This window comes from Podarcis bocagei (genome assembly GCF_964188305.1).
Source record: "Podarcis bocagei genome assembly, chromosome: 2".
Lineage (NCBI taxonomy): Eukaryota > Metazoa > Chordata > Lepidosauria > Squamata > Lacertidae > Podarcis > Podarcis bocagei.
The window spans coordinates 52551881-52575952 of NC_138126.1; the positions used below are offsets into that span (position 1 = coordinate 52551881).

Below are 24072 nucleotides of genomic sequence, written 5' to 3' on the forward strand. Positions count from 1 at the left end.
ATGTGTTCCCAGAGCAGCTCAAAACAAGGAGAAACAAGGAGACGAGGGTTGTCCATGCGGACTATGAATTCCAAACAAGAGCTCCTGGAGCTCACAACATCTGCAACTCAAGTGCAAGAAAAGCCAGCCTCCTTTAGGCGTTACAGTCTCACCATAGACAGCAGAAGCAGGAGTTAACTGCACAACTGCTTCCCTTGATTCGCCATAAATTTTGAACTACTTCTTCAAGAAGTTTGCATTAGTCTTTCTCTTTTTTTTAACCTTAAAAATACAGCAGTATTCATCATTTGATGAAATGAGTCCAGGTTGCATTAATCATTTCAAACCCTGCTCCATCTTATTGCCAGAAAGAGCTGTTGTCTTTTTCAGCAACTTGACCAGCAATACAACATTATGAAATCATGTTTTGGGCACGCAATCCATTTAATAGAATCATAGAATTGTAGAGTTGGAAGGGTCATCTAGCCCAACTCCCTGCAATGCAGGAATCTCAACAAAAGCATCCATGGCAGATGGGCATCCCGCCTCTGCTTTAAAACCTCCAAGAGGTGTTATGTGTTGCAAGTCTTGAGACCTGGGTGACCTCTTCTGGACGGGGTTGTACACCCAATGGAAAAGGCAAGTCTGTAGCTTGTAGGGTGCTCATGGGGTGTTTGGACATGGAGGTGAGTCAGGGTGGGAAGATTAGGAGTTGCCTGTATGCTGCTTATCGCACATAATTCTTCTCTCTGCTATACACACCCCTCTATCTTCTTTAAACCATCCTGCTTCTCCCTACAGATTCCATGCAGCCTCTCCATCCTGGCCTGTGCCCTTCCCCAATCCTATCACACCACACACCCCAAAAGCCACCCATCCCTGCACCCTGTTTCCCAAAGTGCCTAGCCAGATCCCTCTGGGGAATTCCAGAAGACACACAGGCAACAAGACATAGAACGTAAGAGCCATGTTGGTTTACAGGGCTAATTCCCCTCCCCCTGCTTCTCTTTCTTTTAATATGTGTTTCTAATCTGTTTTTTATTTTTAATTAGCTGCAGATTTTTTGTATATATTCATTCTTTGGTTTTATTGTTACATTGTTCTCTTGTTAATTATATGTGGATTTTCTTGGTGTCAACCTCATCATTTTACAGAAAGGGTGGAGTAGGAATGTAATAAGTAGATCTGGAACTTATTCTAAGGGTTTGACTCAAATAAAACGAAGAAGAAAATAAAAATGGAAACGCCAAAACCTTGTAACAATACGTTGTGATTTTGCTATGAGCCATGTTTTCCACTGTTGTATAGAAAGGCAACAGCTGAAAGTATGCTTGGAATTAAAATACAATGCGTTTGAGAAAGAAAGTAGTCACACTGACCACTTGGGCTGCCTCAACATGTTCATCCAACATCAGTGCAACGTCTGATGCTTCCCCTTTCACTATCAGTTTTTGCTTCTGTTTACCTGAACATGCAAGATATCTTGGGGAAGGTCATTACTCCACTGCAACACTGGAGCTTGAACTGAACAGACTTACAAATTCTTGCAGCATTTCCTGCTTTTCTCATTTTCAACAATCCATAATAGGAGTAAGTAATTCTGAATCTGATTTGTACAGACTCTTTGGTGCAAGTGCCCATATTCCAATGGCCATCTTATTGAATTATTCAAATGATACTGGTGAACAAAAACTGTTCCATGAAGCCTAAGGGCAAGAGGATTCCCTCTTCATAAACATTTCCTGAGTTGTCTGAATATAAGGTGATTATATGAAACATGTCTTTGGATTTAAATGTCAGTTTATGCCATTTTTTGCCCTCAAACAATGTTTGCTATTCCTGCTTAGAATCTTCTGCTGTCTTTGTCAGGAGTCTAATTCTGACCCATCTCAAGCAAGCAGTTTATCCTCTACATTATATAGGATAATTACTGCATAATTATTGCAGTTGCCAGTTGTTCGTTCATGTTCTGAAAAGCACTTCAGTTACCTCTGACAGTGTGGTTTGGTAAAAATGCCAAGAATATTCTCAAACTAATTTGTGATGAGCTCACACATTTCCGGATTGTGAGGGTGTGAAAGGAAGCACTTATCTAATGGTAGGAACAGACTTTCTGAAGTTGTAGGTTTTATATATTTTGAACATGATTCCCCTATTACTTCTTTTTGTTCAAAACATGTTTTCATACTGATCTGGCCCACCTCAATTCCCTTTGTGCTTTGAAATTTTGAGGTTGCTTTTTGTACCAAAGTCAAATGAAACTAGCAAGTTTTGGCAATTCTATGGTGGTAAAAACATAGAATATAATACTTGCACTATACACTATATATTTTTCGAATAATTATATGTTGTAGAACACTTTCTATTCTATGTATTTATTGACCTGGGTTCACACTTAACACTGAAACATTGTTTATTTAGTGAAGGTGTGATTTGTTTGAATATCTGAACCCTGTCTGACAGACAAACCACAGTTTGTTTCCAGCAATAAACCATGATGTGAAGCCATAATTTCCTGTTGGCTCATGAACCATGGCTTATTTTAACTATGGTTCAGCATTACATCCCAACCCAGGAACCTTGTTAACCATGGTCTGTTTGAGTACCCAACTGCACATACAGTGGTACCTCGGGTTAAGTACTTAATTTGTTACGGAGGTCCGTTCTTAACCTGAAACTGTTCTTAACCTGAAGCACCACTTTAGCTAATGGGGCCTCCCGCTCCTGCCACGCCACCGGAGCACGATTTCTGTTCTCATCCTGAAGCAAAGTTCTTAACCTAAAGCACTGTTTCTGGGTTAGCGGAGTCTGTAACCTGAAGCGTATGTAACCTGAAGCGTATGTAACCCGAGGTACCACTGTACTTGCAAATCTACAGAGGCATGAGGCAAGAACAGCTGGAAAACAAAGTAACTTTGAAGAAACAAACTATGGCTTGTTTGATCATCTGTGAGACAGCTCTGAGGTTTATTCAATAAACCATGGGTTAAACAAAACATGGCTTAGAATTATATGCGAACTCACTCATTATCTTGTCAGCCTAACTTTGTGACTATGCTAACAGTGAACAGAGACCTCTATTTCCATGCCCACTTAAAAATTATATAGCCCATCACAATAAAACAGAACATTCATGGTGATAAGGAAATCTGAAAAACAAAAGCAGCCACCAGCTGTGGGGAAAACATTCTTTTGAAGGGAAGAACACTGATTGGTGAGCAAAGCAGAAAAGTATAGCAATCTAAAAGGAGGAGGGAAAGGAAGGCTGAAAAACAATAGAAGAAATTGGCATATGGGCTTGCTGTCCTAGACAGTAGAAACAAAACTGCTTTCATGGCAGTAATAATTTTTAAAACACACACAGTAGGGGCTGATTTTGCATCTTTTGTTTATGTGTCTGTTGTGATTATGTGGCTTACAAATATGTTCACTTTAATTTTATAATTGGGGTTTATACGAGAATGGTAAGTAAATAGGTGTTTGCTTGTCTGGATGCACATGCAAATTTGTGTGAAAGAGTTTTAAGGAAGTATGCTGGTAATCCTGTTAGGTTTACAGTTTTCCAGAAATACACACACACACACACACACACACACACACACACGTTCGATATCATACACACGCAACCCCCCTCCCAGTGTTTCCATGTGCTCTGGCACTCATCATGGTGTTCCATACACCAGAAGCAGTTTAATCATGCTGGCCACATGACCCAGAAAAGCTGTCTGTGGACAAATGCCAGCCCCCTCAGCCTGAAAGCAGAGATGAGTGCTGCACCCCATAGCCAAATTCGACTGGACTTAGTTGTCCAGAGGTCCCTTTGCCTTTTACCTTTTTACCTGCATATATAAAAAAGATAAATATCATGGACAACTTGAGTATGCAAGGGAGTATGAATGTGCTTAGTTCCAGTATTTCAGGCTTATGTGGCAAACTTTGAATAGAAAAATGGAGCCATTTAGTAATTTTGACCTTAAAATACAATGTTCATCTAATTTCATTATCCTCGTTATTTCTCCTTTAGGACTTACACGCCTGCTTGCTATCTGTGAACTTGCCTGCCATGCCTTCAGTTCAGAGTGCGGCCTACATTCTTTTTCTGCTGGGAATTTCTGAAGAGAATGGAAAACGTAAATGTAAAATAAATAGCATTCTTCTGCCACTAGAAATATTATCTTTAGAGCCGGCTTTTAAATAAATCTTCCCCCCCCCTTTCTTTTAGTGCTTAACTTGGTAATATATTATTTGAATGTTACTCCAGCATCTATGAATAGCCAGTTGTTATACCAGGGTTGGTTGGGGAAATGTGTCACTGGAAAGATCATACACCTGGGCTATTCTCATGAGACCCTTCCTTTTCCTCTCCCTTGCACTATTCTAATTAAACACATATTTTCAGCCACAGAAAAATCAAGTTTGTGTTTTGACTGGGCCTCTCGCACTCATGTGGACATGCTGTTATCCTTAGCACTGTTCTGGTAGGATTTTACCTGGTGGGTTCTTACTGAAATGAATAAAACTGCATGGAAGATAGATATAGCTATTTAGATATTAATATAGATGCTATAGATATTCACTGCTAAGTTTTGAAAAGCCACAAATTAGTCAATGGATTGTGAAGGTGAGAGATGTAGAAACAGAAGGGCTGAGTTGTAGTCCTGCCAAACGGCATATAAATTTCCTTGTGCAGTGTGCAGGATACCCTACAACTGAAGGTAAGAGCTGCATTTCCAGTCTAAATCCAAGATCTCACAGCATTCTCTCACTGGAAACAGACAAAATCTTGGACGTACAAATCTGGATTAAGAACAACTGTCAAACAGGCCCATTGAAACCTGCAATTTTCAAAGGAGCTTGCTCAGAATTTGACTTTTGAAGTAAAATATTGGGATCCTTTCTATTTCGATGTCAGCATTTCTAGTTGGTTCTAAAATGACACGCAGATCGTGCCAGGGGGAGGCGGGGGAGACAGGTTTTTGGGGTGGTGTTGAGGGACGGTTCTGGAAAACGTTCTAGCTCACATAGCACAAAGCCATGGTTTAGCATTATGAGGATAAGGCTAGGCTAGCCTGAGGTTCCATGAATTTCCCTTTCTGCCTCTGGTGCAGCCACAAAAAGGAGTATAGGAATTTCTGCATTTCATCAGAACCCTGAACAGTGGCTAATCATATTAACCACAGTTTGGCTTTCTATTAAGTTTTTGCCTAGCACCTTGGCTAATTCAATGAGAACCTAGAGTCCTGTTGATAGAGGAACTTCCACCTATCAAGGAACAGCCAGTTCTTGAGTTGTTGGAGATAGGGACCCAGCCATCATTAATCCTCTTTTTCGAAGCATGCTTTGATTCCTGTATATTCCCTAAAGGACATTTTTGGATTCCACATGGTGACCAAGTGCAAACTCAATGGCTTCAACACCAGCAGCCCTTCCATTGCTGTTTACCATCAGCCTGATCAAAAAACAAAAACCTCTGGAACTAATGCTAATCCTTTACATTATCAGTTGCAAATGATGAGGATATTAGTGATCAGTCAATGAGCCACGGGAAATCTCAGTTTTGATCCCAGTTATCCTGGCTCCCCAAGCTGCCCAGGCTGAATGCTAGGAATATGTCAAAGCTGTAGGACCCCTCCCCCATGACTATCTGATCTCTTTAAACCACACTTTTTTTGTTACCAAGATTCCCCCTGGCCAGGACATGGTAAATTTAGATGGGGACGAATAAACACCAGCCTTCGTCATTATGTACTGAGGCCATGATGGATTACGAACTAATTAAAATTCCTTCAATATCCCGATTGTATATATTAGCATATCATATGCTGAAACAAATCAGCATACAGCCTGGGAACTTATTTACTTACTTAGAGTCTCCAAGTTCATTATTCATCTTTGTAACTGAAACAAAAAACAAATTATGTAGTTCAGCATATTCCTGGTGCCCATAATTACATAAAAATACATCACATGCAACATGACAGAAAATTCTACAATATGCATAGGAAGATGCAGCCAGCATAGAGATCTCCATGCTCACAACTGGCACAATTTTTCAACAATTTTACATGCTGAACCAAGTAAAAAATAGTGAAACAATGTTAACATGCAAGAAAACCTGTAGTCAAAGGTCATCATAGGGGTCATCATAGTACTTTGTAAAAAGGAGACAGATTTGCAACCAATCAAAAATGGGGGAGGGGGGCCTGAGTTGCAGCCTGTAAGAATGCATTTGGGAAAGAATTTGGTTTAATTGAACTGGTCCACATACTAGGGCATGGGTAGGCAAACTAAGGCCCTGGGGCCAGATCTGGCCCAATCACCTTCAAAATCCGGCCCATGGACAGTCTGGGAATCAGCGTGTTTTTACATGAGTAGAATGTGTGCTTTTATTTAAAATGCATCTCTGGGTTATTTGTGGGGCATAGGAATTCATTCATTTCCCCCCCAAAAAAGATAGTCTGGCCCCCCACAAGGTCTGAGGGACAGTGGACCGGCCCCCTGCTGAAAAGGTTTGCTGACCTCTGTACTAGGGAGTATTGGCTGGGAATAGGAGCAAGCGGGTTGGGCAGGGAGGCAACAGGAGTAGCAGGATAGGGGCTGTGGCAAGGACAGGGGATTATATTTTGCTTGCATTTTCCTCCATTTCTGTCGGCTGTATATATTATATATGATGTTATCCACCTTTGGGATAAGACAGGCCACAAGCCAGAATGAATAAATGCATTCACATATACATACACTGACCTTCCCTTCTGCATGTATAAAAGGTTACTTGTGTCTTTTCCACAGGCTGCCTCTCATACTTTCCTTTCCCACTCTGTTCTCCAAGGCATACACAGGTTATCCCTCAGAAATACAAGAACTACCCAAAGTTTAATGTTTCTTTGCATGTTTTCCAAAGGGGCTTGGGTATTTAAAATATTAAGCAGAATGTGAATTTATGAAGGCTCAATTCACTGCAGGCAATTTTGCTGTTGAATTTTCTCTAGATAAATTGCAAGTATCTGTTGTAACCAAGCTCACACATTACACAGAAACATGCATGCAAACACGTCACCACAGAGACATGTATTTCTCAAGATTTTGGTTCTAGAGTCATGCTATACCACAGGGATGTTGCCTTCCACTTCAGGTAAAAATAGGAAGATAGAAATATGTTTATCAGCTGTTTTCAGCAAACCAAGACTGTTCCTGAAACTGTTGAATTTCATGTTGGGAAATATCAGCATCAAAGCCCAGCATCCAGAAATCTTCCATAGTATGTCAGTCTTGGTAGTGCACCCTGAATTGTCAATTATACTTAGTGGTTTCACCTTCTGCTATAGCCATATCTCCAAAATAACAGATAAGATTTGGTTCAAGTCTGATAATGAACTCTGAAAAAATCATGGGACATTTGTATCACAATAAACCTCACCACAAGAGTATTTGCTATTTATTGTAATAAATTGTCCGTCAAAGTTGTCTAGACAATGCCATTTCCATGATTAACAGTCAAATTTGATTGCAATATACAGTAACATGTTAATTGCACCATATTTTGCTTTCTCCATATCAATCTCCAGCATGTTTTGGTTGCAGCCTTTCTATGATTTTCCACACTCTGACAGCAAGAGACTGATTGCTGCAGATAAAACTGGAGTCTGTTAATGTGCTTATGCTTTGATCTTCAAAATACTCATGAAGCATCTAAGAACTCCAGTTCTCCAGAGGATAAGATGCCAGTCATACCATTTTTCTAGCCTGGCTGGTGGTCTTGTAATGTGGGCATATACACATCAGGCCTTTTTAAAACATTTTTTATTAAAAAAATTATTGTGTTTCACAAAGAATGACCCCTGCTGCTTTTCAAATAACACTTTTCAGAGCAATTTAAATGTATTAAACTGGTTCCTTTTCTGTTCTGCACTCACATACCTGTTACACTTCCTTAGATAAAAGGTCGCATTTAACAACCAATTAACTACTCTCCTTGTGTAAGCTCATCCTTAAAAAGATGAAATCTTCAACCTGTTATTTCTTTTTAGAGAAAAGACCCATTTGGCTTCTGAATGACAAATATAGATATAGTACAACTCCAAGGCTTCACATCTCTGTTTACCCTTATAGCTGGGACCAGTCCTACCATTAGATATAGTGAGGCAGCCACCCCAAAGGCATCCGATTTGAGATGTCATGAAATAGTAAATTAAATAACCAGCAATTTGCTGCTAAGTGGAATGATCTGTCTCAGGAGCCAAAATGACTTGGCTGGCCTTGGGCATTATGCACCATGACTTGGAGATGGGGAGACTATTGCTGCTCTGCTTCAAGGAGCAAGTAACTTGAGCTGCCTGCTTTCCTTGACAGTCTCTGCTCTCCATTAGACAGCAAGCTCTGGCACTAAACACAGATACTGAGCCTTTACTTAATAACACAAGAAGGATCCTTCGAAGTCCTGCATTCTAGTCTCACAGTAAGCAAGCAGGACACAACCACAATAACCCTTTCCTACTCATGATCCCCACCAACTGATGTTTCGAAGCATTCTGCCTCTGATACTAGAGGTAGCACAAAGTCATCATGGCTAGTAGCCACTGACAGTCTTATCCTCCATGAATTTATCTAATCTCCTTTTAAAGTGATCCAAGTTGGTGGCCATCTTGCGGAACCCAATACATAGTTAAATTCCACAGTTTAACTGCATTGGGTGAGTTGGCATAACAGCTGAATGGGTTAAATTGTTTCTTGGAAATTAAGATGTGGCATAAATGCATCTGGCTTTTCCACTCACACCAGCAGCTTGTTTAGTTTACTATGAAACTCAATTGACAAAACAAACTTTCCTAATAATAATATATAAATACCAATTAATGTCATTTAGCTGGAGGCGAAAAATTATTGTTTAATGCAGGACAAGCTGAAGCACGTCTTTGAAATACTCAGACTGAAATGTTAATCACTACCACAGATTTCAAACAAATTGAATTCAGACAAATGTTTCAGGAAGAGGGGAGTTTTTAATGACACAAAACCCAAACATGCTGAGAAACAGTACTTTCTAGTTTTTCTCCAGGAATGGAAGCAAAATCTTTGAAACTGAAGCTTAAATCTGTCATGCTGTTAATGAGTCTGCAACCATTAACCATCAGTCAAAAGCTTGTACAAAATCTCTCCATAAAAGATAATGAAATTAATTTGATTCGTTAAGATACATAGATGCATGCCTTTCTCTTTGATGTAAAATGCTGCCATTCAGAAATAACAATATCACCAACTGTAGAGGTTTCTCCAGCAGATTCTCCCATGTAACTCATGTTTGCTTTTAAGTGTGCTGTACTTTGAATAAAGAACTGTGTGAAGCTGTCATGAGGGATTAAAACTACAGTGTCAACAATATGCAAACATCTCCCAGTTCTCTCTCTCTTTTCCATCAGATGCCAAGGAGACAGTGTGAAACCTTAACAAGGGTTTAGAAGCTGGGGGCGGAGGAGGCTGAATGCAGGCTAGCAAATAAAGGTTGAAGTCCTGTTCAGAGTAGACCTACCAAAAATAATAGACCCCAAATTAATGGCATACCTTCCAACACTGGAGTGAGGAAAATTGGGACACAACCTTGATGGAGGACATCCCTCCTCTCACCTCTAGCTCCCTCCCTTGCATCTTTGTGCACTGACTTCAGCCACCACTGCCATGGTCACTGCCACCAGTGTGGCCAGTGTGGTGCTGGCTTCTGGCTGGAAAGGCACAGTGGAAGGAAGAAGAACACTGGTGACGGGGGGCGGGGCAAGGTAAGTTTTGCTTCTGTCTTTTGGTCCTGAACTCTGGTGTGAGCCAATTTACTTGTGCCACAGCACGGCGTGAAAAATGGGACACCTGGGATTGGGGTCAGAAGCCAGGGTGGCTTCTGTAAATCTGGAATGTCCCAATTTAAATGGGACAGTTGCGCAGTATGTAATGGGCCCAAGAAGGATTCTTTGCTACACTATCCATTAGTTACAGTAGAATCCTACACTACAATCCGGATATTTCCCATTCTAAACACTCTGGACTCTGCCCCTTTCATATATTCTCCTCCGTGTTTCTAATGTACATGGAGAACACCAGCTAGCTACATCCCAGACATTTTATGCTGTGAACCACCTTGAGATTGTCAGATGAAGGGCAGCATACAGATTAAACAGAGGAGGAGAAGAAGAGGAGGAAGAAGAAGCTGTTGTTGTTACTATTATTTGTGCTCTGGACATAGTCCCAGATATTGGCCCATTTTGATGAATGTATGAAAGAGGCTGGCACATAGGGAACCTCTGGAGAGAATCTTGTGAAATGGTCTTCTCTCCATAAAGTAATGGAAGTAGTATGGTGGGCACAACGTTGTAATATTTATTCAGGAATTGTGGAGGCATTTGTGACCACTGGATCAATCTTTGTGGGTCTGTTGCTGTCCACTCTTCCCCACTTTGAAGATTCTTCTCAGTTCTTTAACAGACATTTTCTACCATAACAGAGCAACTTTAGAAGTGCACAAGGGTTTGGATATACCAAACAGGGTTGTTGTTTTTTTAAAAAAAACTTTCCCCCTTTGTAGTGGGACTTTCCTCCTAATCATGTTTATTTAGAAGTGATTGAAGGGTGCAGTTGTTTCTTCAACCTTTGTATGGCGGAAACCTTCTATACAATCATGTTCCCTTTTCTTTCCTTCATCTCACATGCTTTCTGGGGGTAAGACTGATGAAAGGAGTGCCTTAACTCAAGGTATACAGGTAGAAAAGATCAAAATGTTATGTGCTTTATAGTGGGAGTACCTCTCCTTGGAAAGCAACCAACTGAAGAACCTTTGGAAGCATTCTACAACCTACAACCATTCTACAACCAACTTGCTTCTGGGATGGGAAGTGCAGGGCAAGATTGAGTGGGCAGATCTTGGTGACAAATTTTATTTTTAAGCTGCTTAACTTTACTGGAATTTAAAATATTGTTTTCCCCCTATATTGTGTTACAGCAAAGCTTCAGGATCACCCACCAAATGGCTCCTTAAACCTAGGCTATGGTCGCCACAAGGGAATGTCTAGGTGCCTTTTTCTGCTTTGGAATTTATTATTACTATTACTATTAATTTCATTTCTATACCACTTTGTATTCTAAAGAAAAAACCTGAAAGCGGTTTACAGCACATTAAATAAAATAAACAATAAATAAACAAAGCAATAAACAAACAAAACAGTCCAGAATAAATCAAATTCAAGCTTCAAGGAAAATATATAGATCCTTCTCTAAGTAACATTTTTCTTTTCCTATATTTATTTACCTACAATGATAAAGCTGCCCCATAACAGATGTACTCTAGGACAGTGTTTCCCAACCTTTTTTGGGCAAAGGCACACTTGTTTGATGAAAAAAATCTCGAGGCACACCACCATTACAGCCCCGTGACGTCAGCGCGCAGCGTCACGCCGGGAGGGACGCACGAAAGTGTAAGTTTCAATTTTTTTTCCTCCCCCTTGCCGGGGAACCTCCAAGCTTTGGGGGTGGGGGGGAGGAGGCAGCAAAGCGAGGGACTGAGGGACTCCTCCAACGACAAGGGTTGGGGAAGAAGAGAAAGGGCTATTCCGCTCCAGTCCTTTCTGAAGGAGCTGAGGGTGGGGGTCCTCCGGCGCCTTCGGCGAAACGGCGCCGGCCCAGAGCGCTTCTAGGAGGCTGCCTTTGTGCGTGACGTAAAGCCCTCTTTCCCTCCCTCCAGCCCCGTGTCACCTGTGGAAAAGGGGACTAGATCCAGTGACGCAACTCGGAAAACTGTTAGGGAAGCCAGAGCAGGAAAGTGAGTGGGGGGCGGCGTCGCTGCTTTAACCCATGTTTCCTTTTTGAAAGAGAAACTTAAGACTAGATGACCCTTGGGACCCCTGCCAACTCTACAGTTCTATGGCCCTTTGTGGAGGGGGGGCAGCACCTGGAAAGACGGGCTAGGGGATAATTGGGGCGGCCGCCTTAGGCACACCAGAAGCGAAGCACGTCCTAAGCTACAAAAACAAACCCAATTCCTGCCTCGTTTTTTGCAGTTTCTGCAAAGCGAGGGAGTCTCCCCCGCCTCCATTCCTCGGTGCCTCCTCCTCCCCCTGCTCCCTACTACGGGTCTCCCCTGCACTTGGCCAGGCCGCCTCGCCCTCCTTCCTTTCCCAGAGCAGTGGCTCAGAGCGCCTCCTTGCACCGCAGGTACACTCCGTGGGGAGGGGAGGGAGCGGAAGCCCAGACCAGCCCCCAACCCGCTTAGTCCGACCCCTCAAACCTTCCCAAAATAAGAACTCTGCGTTCTACAACGTCACCCCCCCACAGCGGGGCCCCCTTTATTCCCGGTGAGAGGGGGGCGGCGGAGGGAAAAAGCTGCTTCCCACACTTACCCGACGCCATCTTGACTTCCCGCAATGAGCCAGATGCGGCGCCTAAGCTCCCTGCCGTCGCTTCTCCGCCTCCTCTACTTTGCACAAGGCTTCAGGGTCGCCAGCCGATTCATCCATCGGCCGCTCTTTCAAGCCCACTCGGAGGAGGAATGAGTCGAAAGAGCCAGAGACGCAGCCGCAGTGGAAGCCCCGTCCCTCCCTTCCAGTCTCGGGGCGGGGCAGAGGCCACCAGGCTGGCAAGCAGAGCGCCGAGAGCGAGGAAGCTGATGCAACGCGGAGGCAGACCCCGGCTGGCGTGTGTTTCCCAACCTTTTTTGGACTCGCCCGCCTCCCTCCAGGCAACATCTCGCGGCACACCAGGCAACATCTCGCGGCACACTAGTGTGCCGCGGAACACCGGTTGGGAAACACTGCTCTAGGAAGCCAGGGTGATGTAGTGGTTAGAGCGTTGGCCTATGGCCTGGGAGATTGGGTTCAAATCCCCACTCAGTCATGAAGCTCACTGGGTGACCTTGGGCCAGTCATAGTCTCTTAAACTACCTCACAGGGTCATTCTAGGGATTAACTGAGGAGTGGGGTGAACCATGTACTCCTTGGAGAAAAAGGTAGTATATTAAATACATTAAATAAGCTCTTCTGCTTAGCTGCCTAAGAAAGCTGGAGGGCTCAGCTAGTTGGAGATGTCAGTCACCAATGTGGCATTCAGAGATCTCCAAGCAGTTGAAATTGGACCAGCACCAGCGGCAAAATGAGAATTTAATGAAAATCTATGTTATTTACCAGATCTATCTTACATGGGGCTATTGCAGACCAGGACACATGTTGGAAACCAGTATGCTATTTTAGATGTGCTTAGAGATGCCTAGCAGATTTACTATTCACAGAACATCAGGCTTCAATCACTTACAATAAACTGCTTTTGAAAGTTAGTCTTCAAAGCGGGGTGCCACGTGACACATGGGGGTAAGGAAGTAATGCTTGTGAATTACAAGCTACAAAATTGTGGGTTTGTCTGGTGGCTAAGACTGTAATTCTAACCCCAGTTTCCTGGGGAGTAAGCCCCATTGACTTCAATAGGACTTACTTTTGGGTAGACAGGTTAGGTATGCATTGTAACTAACCTTTGGAAAAGAGCCAATATATATAGGTTGCTTCATTATCTTAATTCAATTTGCAAACCCTTGAGGTCTGGGTTTTTGTATACTACATGGAATTTATGCATAGTAATTGCAAAGGCCAGTCTTTCTGGGAATTTGGGGAAAATACTTACAGTCACATTATGCCCTTGATGTATTTGTGTGGTTCTCAGGATCTTAATGAGCTTGGAGCTTCATACCAGATTTCCCCCATAAACCAGAATCACATTAGAATATCTGTTTTGGTTTCTTTTGTAAATTATATATTATGTTCCCTTATTACCACAGGAAGTTATTGTGGTCTTTTCCATAAGTAACATGTGGCTTGCAAACCAGTCCTGTACCAAATGGGTTGTGCTGTACTTTATTAACAAATAAAAAGGAAAGGCTAAAGTGAAGGCCCTTGTCCATCAAATGTTGTATTACTGTGGCTAGTCTCATTGCCCCAAGTTGTATTATTTCCTGCTCAAACATAAATACCAGATGAAACAGACTGAAAGGAAGGAACGAGCACTTAAGCACAAGTCTGAGCATGGGTCCAAATGTTCTGTGCAATACCTATTTCTAGAACCTAACTGCAGAGCAATTCTTAAACATTTCACTGAAGAAATATGACTCATATCCAACACCCATTTCTTAATCACTTGGTCTGTGCTGCCCAAAAAGCTTTACCTTCTATATTTATCCTTATTTCTTCTCCTGGAGCCAGAAAAGTGGTCCCAAGCACCCCCTAATATCACAAAACCTTGTTTAAGATGAAATTGGCTGTTTTAGGAATCTTGCACTATCTTGTATGCCCTTCTAGCCAGGAATATTCTCCTAGATGCCTTCCTTATCCTACTAGATGCCTTCCTTATCCTACTAAAATTGTCCAGTAGCACCTTAGAGACCAACTAAGTTTGTTCTGGATATAAGCTTTCATGTGCATGCACACTTCTTCAAGCTTATACCCAGAACAAACTTAGTTGGTTTTTAAGGTGCTACTGAACATTTTTTTTTAATTTATTTCGACTGCATCAGACCAACACGGCTACCTACCTGAATCCTTAACCTACAGTTTTTGCTTTTCTGGGGCAGGACCATTGTGCCTAAGTCCTCATCTAGCTTGACCCTTGTTGACTTTACAGATCTGAACAGTCCACAGAGAACTGTGTATCAAAAAGCCATCTTCCAACAACAGTTTGCTCCAACAGATTTTAACTCATCACCAAGGAACCTTCATGTCATTTTGTCAAAGCTTAAACTCAAGGTTGGTCCTAAGTGACAGGCCTACACAGCAAATCCACAGCAGTAACATTCAACTAGAGGTCAGCTGGCCGAGATGAGCCTCACATGCCTCAGTCAACTGTGTGTAGGCTGACCCATTAATATCATAGGGTTTGGGTGTGGTCAGGGGACAGAGATTGACAAGAGAGAGAAACTCCTGTGAGAGAAACTAGAAGAGAAACTCCAGTGTAAAATCTGTCATGCGCCAGTAAGGTTTTCAAAGTCTGACTGCTAGCATCCATTCAGGATAGAAGGGAGATGCAGTTATTGGTCATTCCGAGGCCCTTTACTACACAGCTGCCAGGAAAGCTATGAGGCATACGAGCAACCTCCACACATGCATTTTACTGTCCTATTTAGTTAAAGTCTCCTAGACAAGTACAGGCCCAAATGTATGATACAATATTCCTACCGCTTGGCATAAATGGGTGAAGGCAAGTCATCTGAGCATGGTAGCCACTCAATGAAATGTTCTACTTTTGTCAATTCTTCATTCCTTTGAAAACAAGCAACTTCTTATTCGTTTTCCAGTAAAGGAAAATTATAAACGCAAGCGGGATTAAGCAAGGGAATATAACTCATTATTACAAGGAAGCAAGAAAATGAGCTAATGCTCAAGCAATCCACTCACGTTGCCCACAGTCCGTAGACAACAGATAACAGAGCCAGTAAAAATTAATGCAACAGAAGGAAACATGAAGAAACAACTGACATGAAAAGAAAGGCCTTCAAGAAGATGCAGTTTTCAATCTGATAGAAAGCACCACATGTTATCAATAAAATTAATACTCTATATATGTCTAAAACACATCTTCTTCCCCAGTGATAAGAATCGAACATTTGTTCTAGATTACATTTTGATTTATTAGAATCACAGTATAGACAGTGATCACTGACAGGGAGGGAGGGAGCCCAGGGCGGGGCCCAATATACAGTGGTACCTCGGGTTACATACACTTCAGGTTACAGACTCTGCTAACCCAGAAATAGTACCTCGGGTTAAAAACTTTGCTTCAGGATGAGAACAGAAATCATGCAGCAGGAGGCCCCATTAGCTAAAGTAGTGCTTCAGGTTAAGAACAGTTTCAGGTTAAGAACGGACCTCGGGAACGAATTAAGTACATAACCAGAGGTACCACTGTATATAACTCAGAGTTTGCTGCCCTTCCATGACACCTCAAAGCACTCTAGCTAATGGTAGGATGAGCCCTCTGAGGACCTGATGTAACTCTTTAGTGGAAGTGGAAGGCCTAAGTGGACACTTTCACATATTACATAAATATATAAATTGTTTGATGGGGTCCATGCATAGCCTGGGGTACACAGACCCAGGGGCGGGCGGGTCATGCTTGCCTATAAAATGTTAAATATTTTGAACCCTTAGGTGCAATACCATTCTTGCCCAGTGTAGCATTTCTGGAACACAAATGTACAAAAAGCCGAAGACCAAATTGGGATAGACCTACTAGATGTTGAGAAAATGTCAACACCCAGTAAGACCCCAGTTTATGAGGACCCACCAGGCAGCAGTAGTCAATATGATGCTCTCCCAATGTGAGTGGACTCCATCCCCCACCAGCCTGGCCAGTGTTGAGGGAAAATGGGAGCTGTAGTTCAGTAACATCTGGAGGTCGGCTTCTACACAAGAGAGTAAACAGACGGCCCTTATTCCGATGTTTGAACAAACCAACCTCCTAGGTCTTTGGTCCAATCTAGTAGGGCACTTCTTATATTTTTGTATATTTTTAACTCAGCTGATATATACTGGGCTGGCTAGGGCTAAACTCTAGCCAGTTGGGTCAACAAAGGCAACAATTAGCCTCATATACAGATGTATTTCTATAAATAAAGAACATCTGTTTTTTTGGCTGCTTGTAATAGATCATTAGTTTCTGAGCTTATTATCCTGGACAGTGACCACTGTTCTCCACTGTTCTACGGGTTCTTGGTGTTTTGCGCCTATCTGACAAAAATAGCACATTTAAGTGTACATAATGCCTTTGGACTGGGTAATGTTTGAGGTACAGAACCACAAACAGCCCTTTTTCAAGACAGAATTTAAATTCTTTTTATTTATCTTGTTTACTTTACACAAACCCTGTTTCTTCCATACAGATGGATACGATCTGTCAAAGACTTGGAACATTTTATCCCATAGCAGAACTTGTTTAAACTACCATCTGTTCTTTCTAGATGGGCACAATAGGACCAGGAACTATTTACCATTCCATAAATTAAGAACAGAATTTGGACAGCTTCTTACAAAGATGAGGTAAGAATGAATCGGATGACTTCTGCTAGCACATCCTTCATAATAAACCAATATCAGGAGTTGTCTTTTTGTCTCTTGGTTAAGAAGTCATATACTGCTTAAGATGCACAGGGATGGCTACTGTGACTTCAATGGAGATACAAACTGGCCAGTTCTCTAGCTGACCCTCAATCGGTTATGTATTATGATAGTATATTGTAGGTAGAGATTTATTAGTATGTAACACTACAGTTTAGATCAGGCTTCCTCAACCCCAAGCCCTCCAGATGTTTTGAGACTACAGTTCCCATCATCCCTGACCACTGGTCCTGCTAGCTAGGGATCATGGGAGTTGTAGGCCAAAAACATCTGGAGGGCCGAGGTTGAGGAAGCCTGGTTTAGATCTTTGGTTAAATAGTGGAGTCAAAGATCTGGACACCTATTTCAGATCAGTACAGTGGTACCTCAGGTTAAGTACGTAATTCGTTCCAGAGGTCCGTTCTTAACCTGAAACTGTTCTTAACCTGAAGCATCACTTTAGCTAATGGGGCCTCCCACTGCCACTGCGCCACTGGAGTACAATTTCTGTTCTCATCCTGAAGCAAAGTTCTTAACCCCAGGTACTATTTCTGGGTTAGCGGAGTCTGTAACCTGAAGCGTATGTAACCTGAGGTACCACTGTATGTGAACTTTGGCCTGTCTCCCCTTTTGTCATGAATTGGCTGCATAGTCCTATCTTCAGTGTCCATTCTCTCTTACAGATTTTTTCCCACCTGATTCTTCTAGCTCTGACCTTCTTTTTTCTCATTCTTTTATGTTTCTTAGCATTCCAACTTTCTTATTCAACTCCATCCTGGATATGCTGCTTTATGAACCCACTGCCTCCTTCTTTCTTAGGGTCTCCTTTGAAACCCCCTTTCCCCAGACCCTGATTTCCTTTGCCCTTCTCTAGGATTAGGGCAGCTGCTGTCTGCCCAACACACATTTAACACAAGGACAGCTCAGGCAATTGCTGACAAAAGCTTCACTTCCCCTATAAAACTCTTTAATGCCTTATAATATAGATGATTAATTCTCTTATATTATGATGCATCTGTTATATTGTATGCAAGAAATACGTGTGAATGCACAAAAATGCTCCTTTTTCTGCTTCTCACTAGTGTAGACACACACACACACACACACACACACACACACACTATCCTCCATTCACAATCGGCTCTAACATTGTCTCAGCTCCTGGAGAATTAGGTGAAGTTTAAAAGAAAAAAAATGTGCTCATACACATTGTATCAAGAGACCTCATGATTAACCAGCAACAGGACTTGCAAAACAATTATGTCTTTCATTTGTCTTCTACATAATGAAGACAATTACTCCATTCTAAAAAAGAAATATCAGATTGGAAGAGAATCTATTCATCAAAAGATTGCAAATACACATACACTCTCTTTGCTAAAAGCAAAAGGGAGGCAGCAAATTGATTCATTGTTATGGTCTTCTTAGGGACAACTGTTCATCAGAGTGAACATGCAAGTTCTGTAAGCAGTGTTAATGAGAGTCGTGCGAGTTACATTTCATCACATGCCACAGTGAAAATGTAATCCTTATTAAGAGAAGACTGGTGCTTGGAGTATGCTGTGTCTCATAGCATGTTTCCTAATGCAGAAAAAAACCCTAAACATAGCTAGTTTTGATTGATCTGAAGTGATTCAGCTATGACCATCAACTGAATATACAACCCCTTGCTTACTCTGCACTCTTTGTAGCTGTTGTGATTCCTTAAGAATTCACATCACAAGAAATTCTGCAAAGAAATGACTGCTCCCAAGCATTTTTAATCACACAAGCCAATGGAATGAAGAAAGGAAAAAAGCTCATGAAGCCCTCGACACTGTCAGAATCTAAATTATTCTCTGATATTTTGTAACACACGCAATCAGCTTTTATAAGGGCCTGACCCTGTCAGTCTCATATGGCTCACATTCAATCTGTCACACTGAATCACAACTCCTCCTTGATTTGTACCAACAAAAGCAAACTTAACTTTCTCTAAGAATGTAAAGTTTAAAAGACATTGCTTAGTTCAGCCCAAAGCCCAGACGTAGCATCTAAAGCAATTGCTTCTCATTAAAAAGAATGCATAAACCAATTTAAGATGTAATTAATAATACAAATACTTCTTTCTGCATCTGAGATACCTTGCAGAAAAGTAGAATGCAAAAACTCTGTATGCAACCTTCACGATAGTTTTTACAGTCAATAGCTAAAAATACCCACTAAATCATTTTACATCTGCTAAAAGTTTTCAAACCTTGTCAGACAGAACAAACTTAACAATAACTTTAAATGCTGAGAGGTAAATCTTAAGAACAAAGCCTAGGAATAAAGAGGACAGCAATATATACTTTTAGAACTAGCAAATCACAATATGTAGCAAAACCAAAGCTAAACCAAAAGATTTTTAAAATTCTTATGCAATAATAAACCTAATAGATGCATTTAGTTAACTATTACAATGCACATGTGGGTAGATTTACAGACCTGTGACTATAGTTACAGTTTCTTATAACCTTTTGTCTCCAGTCATATTACTGGTCCTCTGTTTCCAAGTGCTGCTTTCAACTCACATCCATTCCAAAGGAACTGCCTAGATTTTGTGGTGTAATCTGAGCAGGGTAGTACCATGTGCCTATGATACGGTTAATTCACTTTTTACCTCCCTCTGATGTGCAACGGGGTGAGGGGAGAGCACAAAAATGGAAATACTGTTTTTCTGTTCAGCAGGATTTAGAAATTAACAGCAGCATATTTATATGTGGCCATTTTGGAATTTTTTTGTGTTTTATTGTGCATTTAAATAGATTCACTGCCTTGAAATACCACCACTTGGCTTTCATGCAGACCAGCTCTAATCCTGCCTGCTTGGTACAGATCTTTTTGCTAACTTTTTCTAGAGGCTCTGGAGGGAGTTGAGAGGACTGAGGAGATCAATCATACTCAAAGTAACAGTCACACATTGTGCAGAAGCACAGACTTGCCAGCACCGCCTGTGCGAAGAATAGACTAAAAATATAATGGCTAGTTTCTCCTACAATTTAATCTTTATGACTGCATGCTAGTTGGGTTATGTGCTGCTTAAAGTCGTCTGGAGATGTATGAAATTTATTTCTTCACTAAAGTTCCCTAATTGGCTATCAATGTAAGCAATAATAATGGGCATTCTTCCCTGATACCTTGATTTGCTTTTTCTTTTCTGAACCCTTTTCTTCCCCATGAACTCTCATCCACATCATGGGATGCTGCAGATTCACAACTCTTTGTGGCTCCCCCCCCCCGGTTGCCCCCCATATCTACAGTTGAGTCTGGAATGAAAATGTAAGTGAAACAGAATTTGATGAAGACACTTCCGTTGTCTTCCCGGATAGCCCAGAGAGACACCTGGAAGGGAAAGCTGCATGACAAACAGCTGCAAGAGGAGATTAAAGATAAGCAACAGCAAGGCAATTCAGAATAAGAGGAAACAGATATAAAACTAGAGCACACAGGAAACACAAATGGTTTCGTTACAATTTGTGTGCTAGCTAAGCTGGACTCCTTAGAAGTAAGCAATTTTTCTTCAAGTGGCTTGTGGAATGGGATATTTAAAGACATTGCACTTCTAGGCCATGCTAGAATTCATGGTTTCCCCCCCTACTTCTGTTATCGCAAGACAGCTGGAGTGAGACTCAGTCAACCTTCTCTCACATAAACAGCATACATCCCTTCCGGTCCCTGTATTTTGAATGTGTGTTGTTGTTTTTAAGAGTCCCATAGACCTACCCCTCTCTGCTTCTCTCAGAGGATTTCCACTGAGTCATCATAATGTTTGTGAATATTCCATGTCATTACAGCAGCTTGGCCAATAGCTAGGCAGACACAGGGTATGGGAAATCAGTTCTTAGTCCATTGTGAGAATTCATGGAAAATAAGATTTACCTGATAAGTATGGTAATTGTGGAAGTGCAGACACTGCTAATATATGTCCCAGATAAAAGAAATGGAAAGAGTCCATCCTTCCTTCACAGGTGTCCATGCTGTCCCCCCCACAGCATCATACACAATTCTGAAAGGTCTTGAGTTGGGTTAGCATCCTCCAAATAGTTTTAGCCCTCATTTCTTCTGGCGTTTTTTCCTGAAATTTTGCCCTCTATGTGTATAGAGAGAAACAATCATTCTGCTACTCCATTTATGTTTTTGAAACCTTCAGTCATTCAGTTTACTACTAGCTAGGCCAGGCATAGGCAAACTCGGCCCTTCAGATGTTTTGGGACTACAATTCCCATCATCCCTGACCACTGGTCCTGTTAGATGGGCTGATTCAAGAGCTTTTCTCCTTCTCTCAAAATAATAGAATACAAGGTTACCTCCAGGATCAAAGAGATGGTGCCTCTGAATACCAGTTGCTGGCAATCAACGACAAGAACTGTCGTCCTCATGCCGTGCTTTGGGACTTCCTATAGGCATCTCTTATTTTTCAGCTACTAGAGGCAGAAAACCTTCTCTGCCATCTACAAAGCCATTCCACACAAGGGCTCCGGGTCCAGCTCCACATTGTGTGTGCTTGGCACAGATCTGTGATGACATGCACGTGCACTGGCGGAGGAAGAGGCATGCGGGGGGAGCGCACCACCCCTGGCTGTGCGATCTCCAGGGTGCCATTGCGGCTGCCCACCACCACTCCGCCACTGCGCACGTGGCACACATGTGACGTCACATGGTAGGAGGAAGCCTCCAGAAAGCCTAATGGGGCTTGTTGCAGTCTCTGGAAAACCCAACGGGGCCCATTGTGGCCATGGGAATGCATGCCAAGGCCCATTGTGGTCTGCAGAAGGCCTGACGGGGCCTGTCATAGCTGGAGGCAGGCCGGAGTGGGAATCATCAGGCCTTCCTGCAGCCACAGTGGGCCCCGAAGGGCCTTCTGGAAGCTGCAACAGGCCTCCAGAAGGTAAGGAGGTATGTGGTTGGAGAGGGGGTAGTGGCAGTGTGCGTAGCCACTCCAGGGCCCTCTGGATTTGGCTGCCCCTCTCCTCAGCTGGGCGGAGCGGGCTCCCTTGGGGACGCTCCCAGCGGGAGCATATGTTCTCCTGCTGGTCATGCTGATGTCAAGCACACATGCCCGCGCAGTGTGCATGGCCCCACCGCAAAAAATTGTGGGTGCCCTGCCTCTTAATGGGGTGTGTTGTGTGGGCTGGAGCCCTGAGAGCCCTGCACACTCGGCACCTGTGATTCCACACATTAGTCTCCTTGGCCATCCACACTTACAGCCCAAAGTACTTAATACAGTAATGTTTTGTGAGTTGAGTTTTGCTCATGAAACATGCCCACCAGCAGAAGTGGAGCAGGTCATTTTTGCCAATTCGCCCTTCCCTTGAAGCCAGCCATGACTTCTGAAAATCTGTTCTAGAAAGGTGGAAGACAGCACTGAAAGTACCACTGGGCACTGCAGGGGAAAGAAGATTGGTGGCAAATGTCTCCCCCTCTTCTCCGCCAGTAGGAATCTCTACTGGATAAAGGGCCCCTTCTCAAAGGGCAATGCATGGTCCAAGATTCAGCATGCAGGAATCATTATCATTGACCATGATGGCTGGGGCTGATGGGAGTTGGAGTCTAGCAACACCTGGATGGCTACAACATCTCAATCCTTGGCCAACGTAATAATTATTGGTACATTTATTTGCCATGATGATGTCTTATACAAGCATGTTCCCATCCACAGAGCTCTGTTCTTATGCTCTATATTATTTCATAAATATAAACTATTTCTCCTTTAAAAGAAAGAAAGGATAGTTTTCCTTTTCTTTTTAACCAGTGTAAAACTATAAAAAAAATAGTAGTCTGGAATCATCTGCAGGAGGGTCACTGGTTGTTTCATGAGCTCATTTGACAAAGCCACTTCCACCCTACAGAGGTGGTGGGGTTGCGGGCTTCACAGCCCCGTGCGATTGGGGGGATTCCCGGCCGCGTCACACCCTGGCCAGCCAATCGGCTGGCTCTGGGGGCGTGGCCTGCCCTATTTAATGCAGGACGTGGCCGGGGATCTCCCTCTTTCCCCGCCTGCTTTTCCCACCCTCCCACTCTATAAGATTTCCATTCCTTGACCTTGCTATGTACCTTGGTTGGTCGCCGTTGAGGGGCCTGGTAGGAATTTTTCCACTTGGCAAATTGGCACCAGCCACTTGGTTTTCGCCTACCTCGTAGCAAATCGTCACAACTTTCTTGGTATTGGAGGTTAGGCACTGGTATTGTTCTGTAGTTGAAAGAGGGGAGGAAGCGCCATCACCTGCCCCGCATATTGAAGGGTAGTCCGATAAAGGATTCCGGGGGGCGTGGCCCTGTCCAAAGCCTATGGAGGTGAGGGCCTAAGGCACACCCCCGAGCAGTGACCCCGGGGGAGTTTCTAGTTGACGTGCATCAGCAGGACTCCTCCTACTGGTGGTTAACCCTCCCCAGACGGGCTGAAGTTGGATATAGTCACGACCAATGCCTAGGCCAATACCGCTCATCACCTGTAACCAATAAAGTTGTGGCCCTATTTAGCCCATTAACCTTAATGATTGTGTCATGTCTCTTTATTTCCACTGGGGGGGCAGGAATTCGCCACGCAACAGCAAGAAGCCAAGACTTTAGTGTCATCAGTGGAATATAGATTCAGCAGACACCTTCTGTTTCAACTTTTAAACACCTGCTTTTCTATTCCATCAGCTTTATGCAGGCAATTAAGAATACATCTTTCCATAACAGTTAATATATTTCTGACTAACTTTTTATGTGGTTTTTATAGTATAGTTTATGCATGATTGTTGTGATTTTTTTAAAAGAATATAAATGCTCTGATGTTTTCCTAAGAACATAAATATTGTTATAAATCAAATAAATAAAACTATTAATTGCATTATTTCTGACAAAAATATTTCATCTTATGGTACACCTTTCTTGAGCATTTAAAAGCACTGTGCAATTTGTAGACTACAGGCATCCTGATGAAATTAAAATAAACATTCCAGCCTATTAATCTAGTTCATAA

At 42.5% G+C, this 24072-nt stretch overlaps 1 protein-coding gene across 1 annotated transcript in view; it reads right to left on the reverse strand.

Annotated features, from left to right (window-relative positions):
* The window catches only part of FBLN2 (fibulin 2), a 127290-nt gene extending 107667 nt beyond the window's left edge, over positions 1 to 19623 (reverse strand). The window contains 3 exon segments of the mRNA XM_081175932.1: positions 4011 to 4091; positions 5844 to 5877; positions 19551 to 19623. Coding sequence (XP_081032058.1) covers positions 4011 to 4044 — 34 coding nt within the window. The 5' untranslated portion in view covers positions 4045 to 4091; positions 5844 to 5877; positions 19551 to 19623.
* Between the last annotated feature and the right edge of the window lie 4449 nt (positions 19624 to 24072).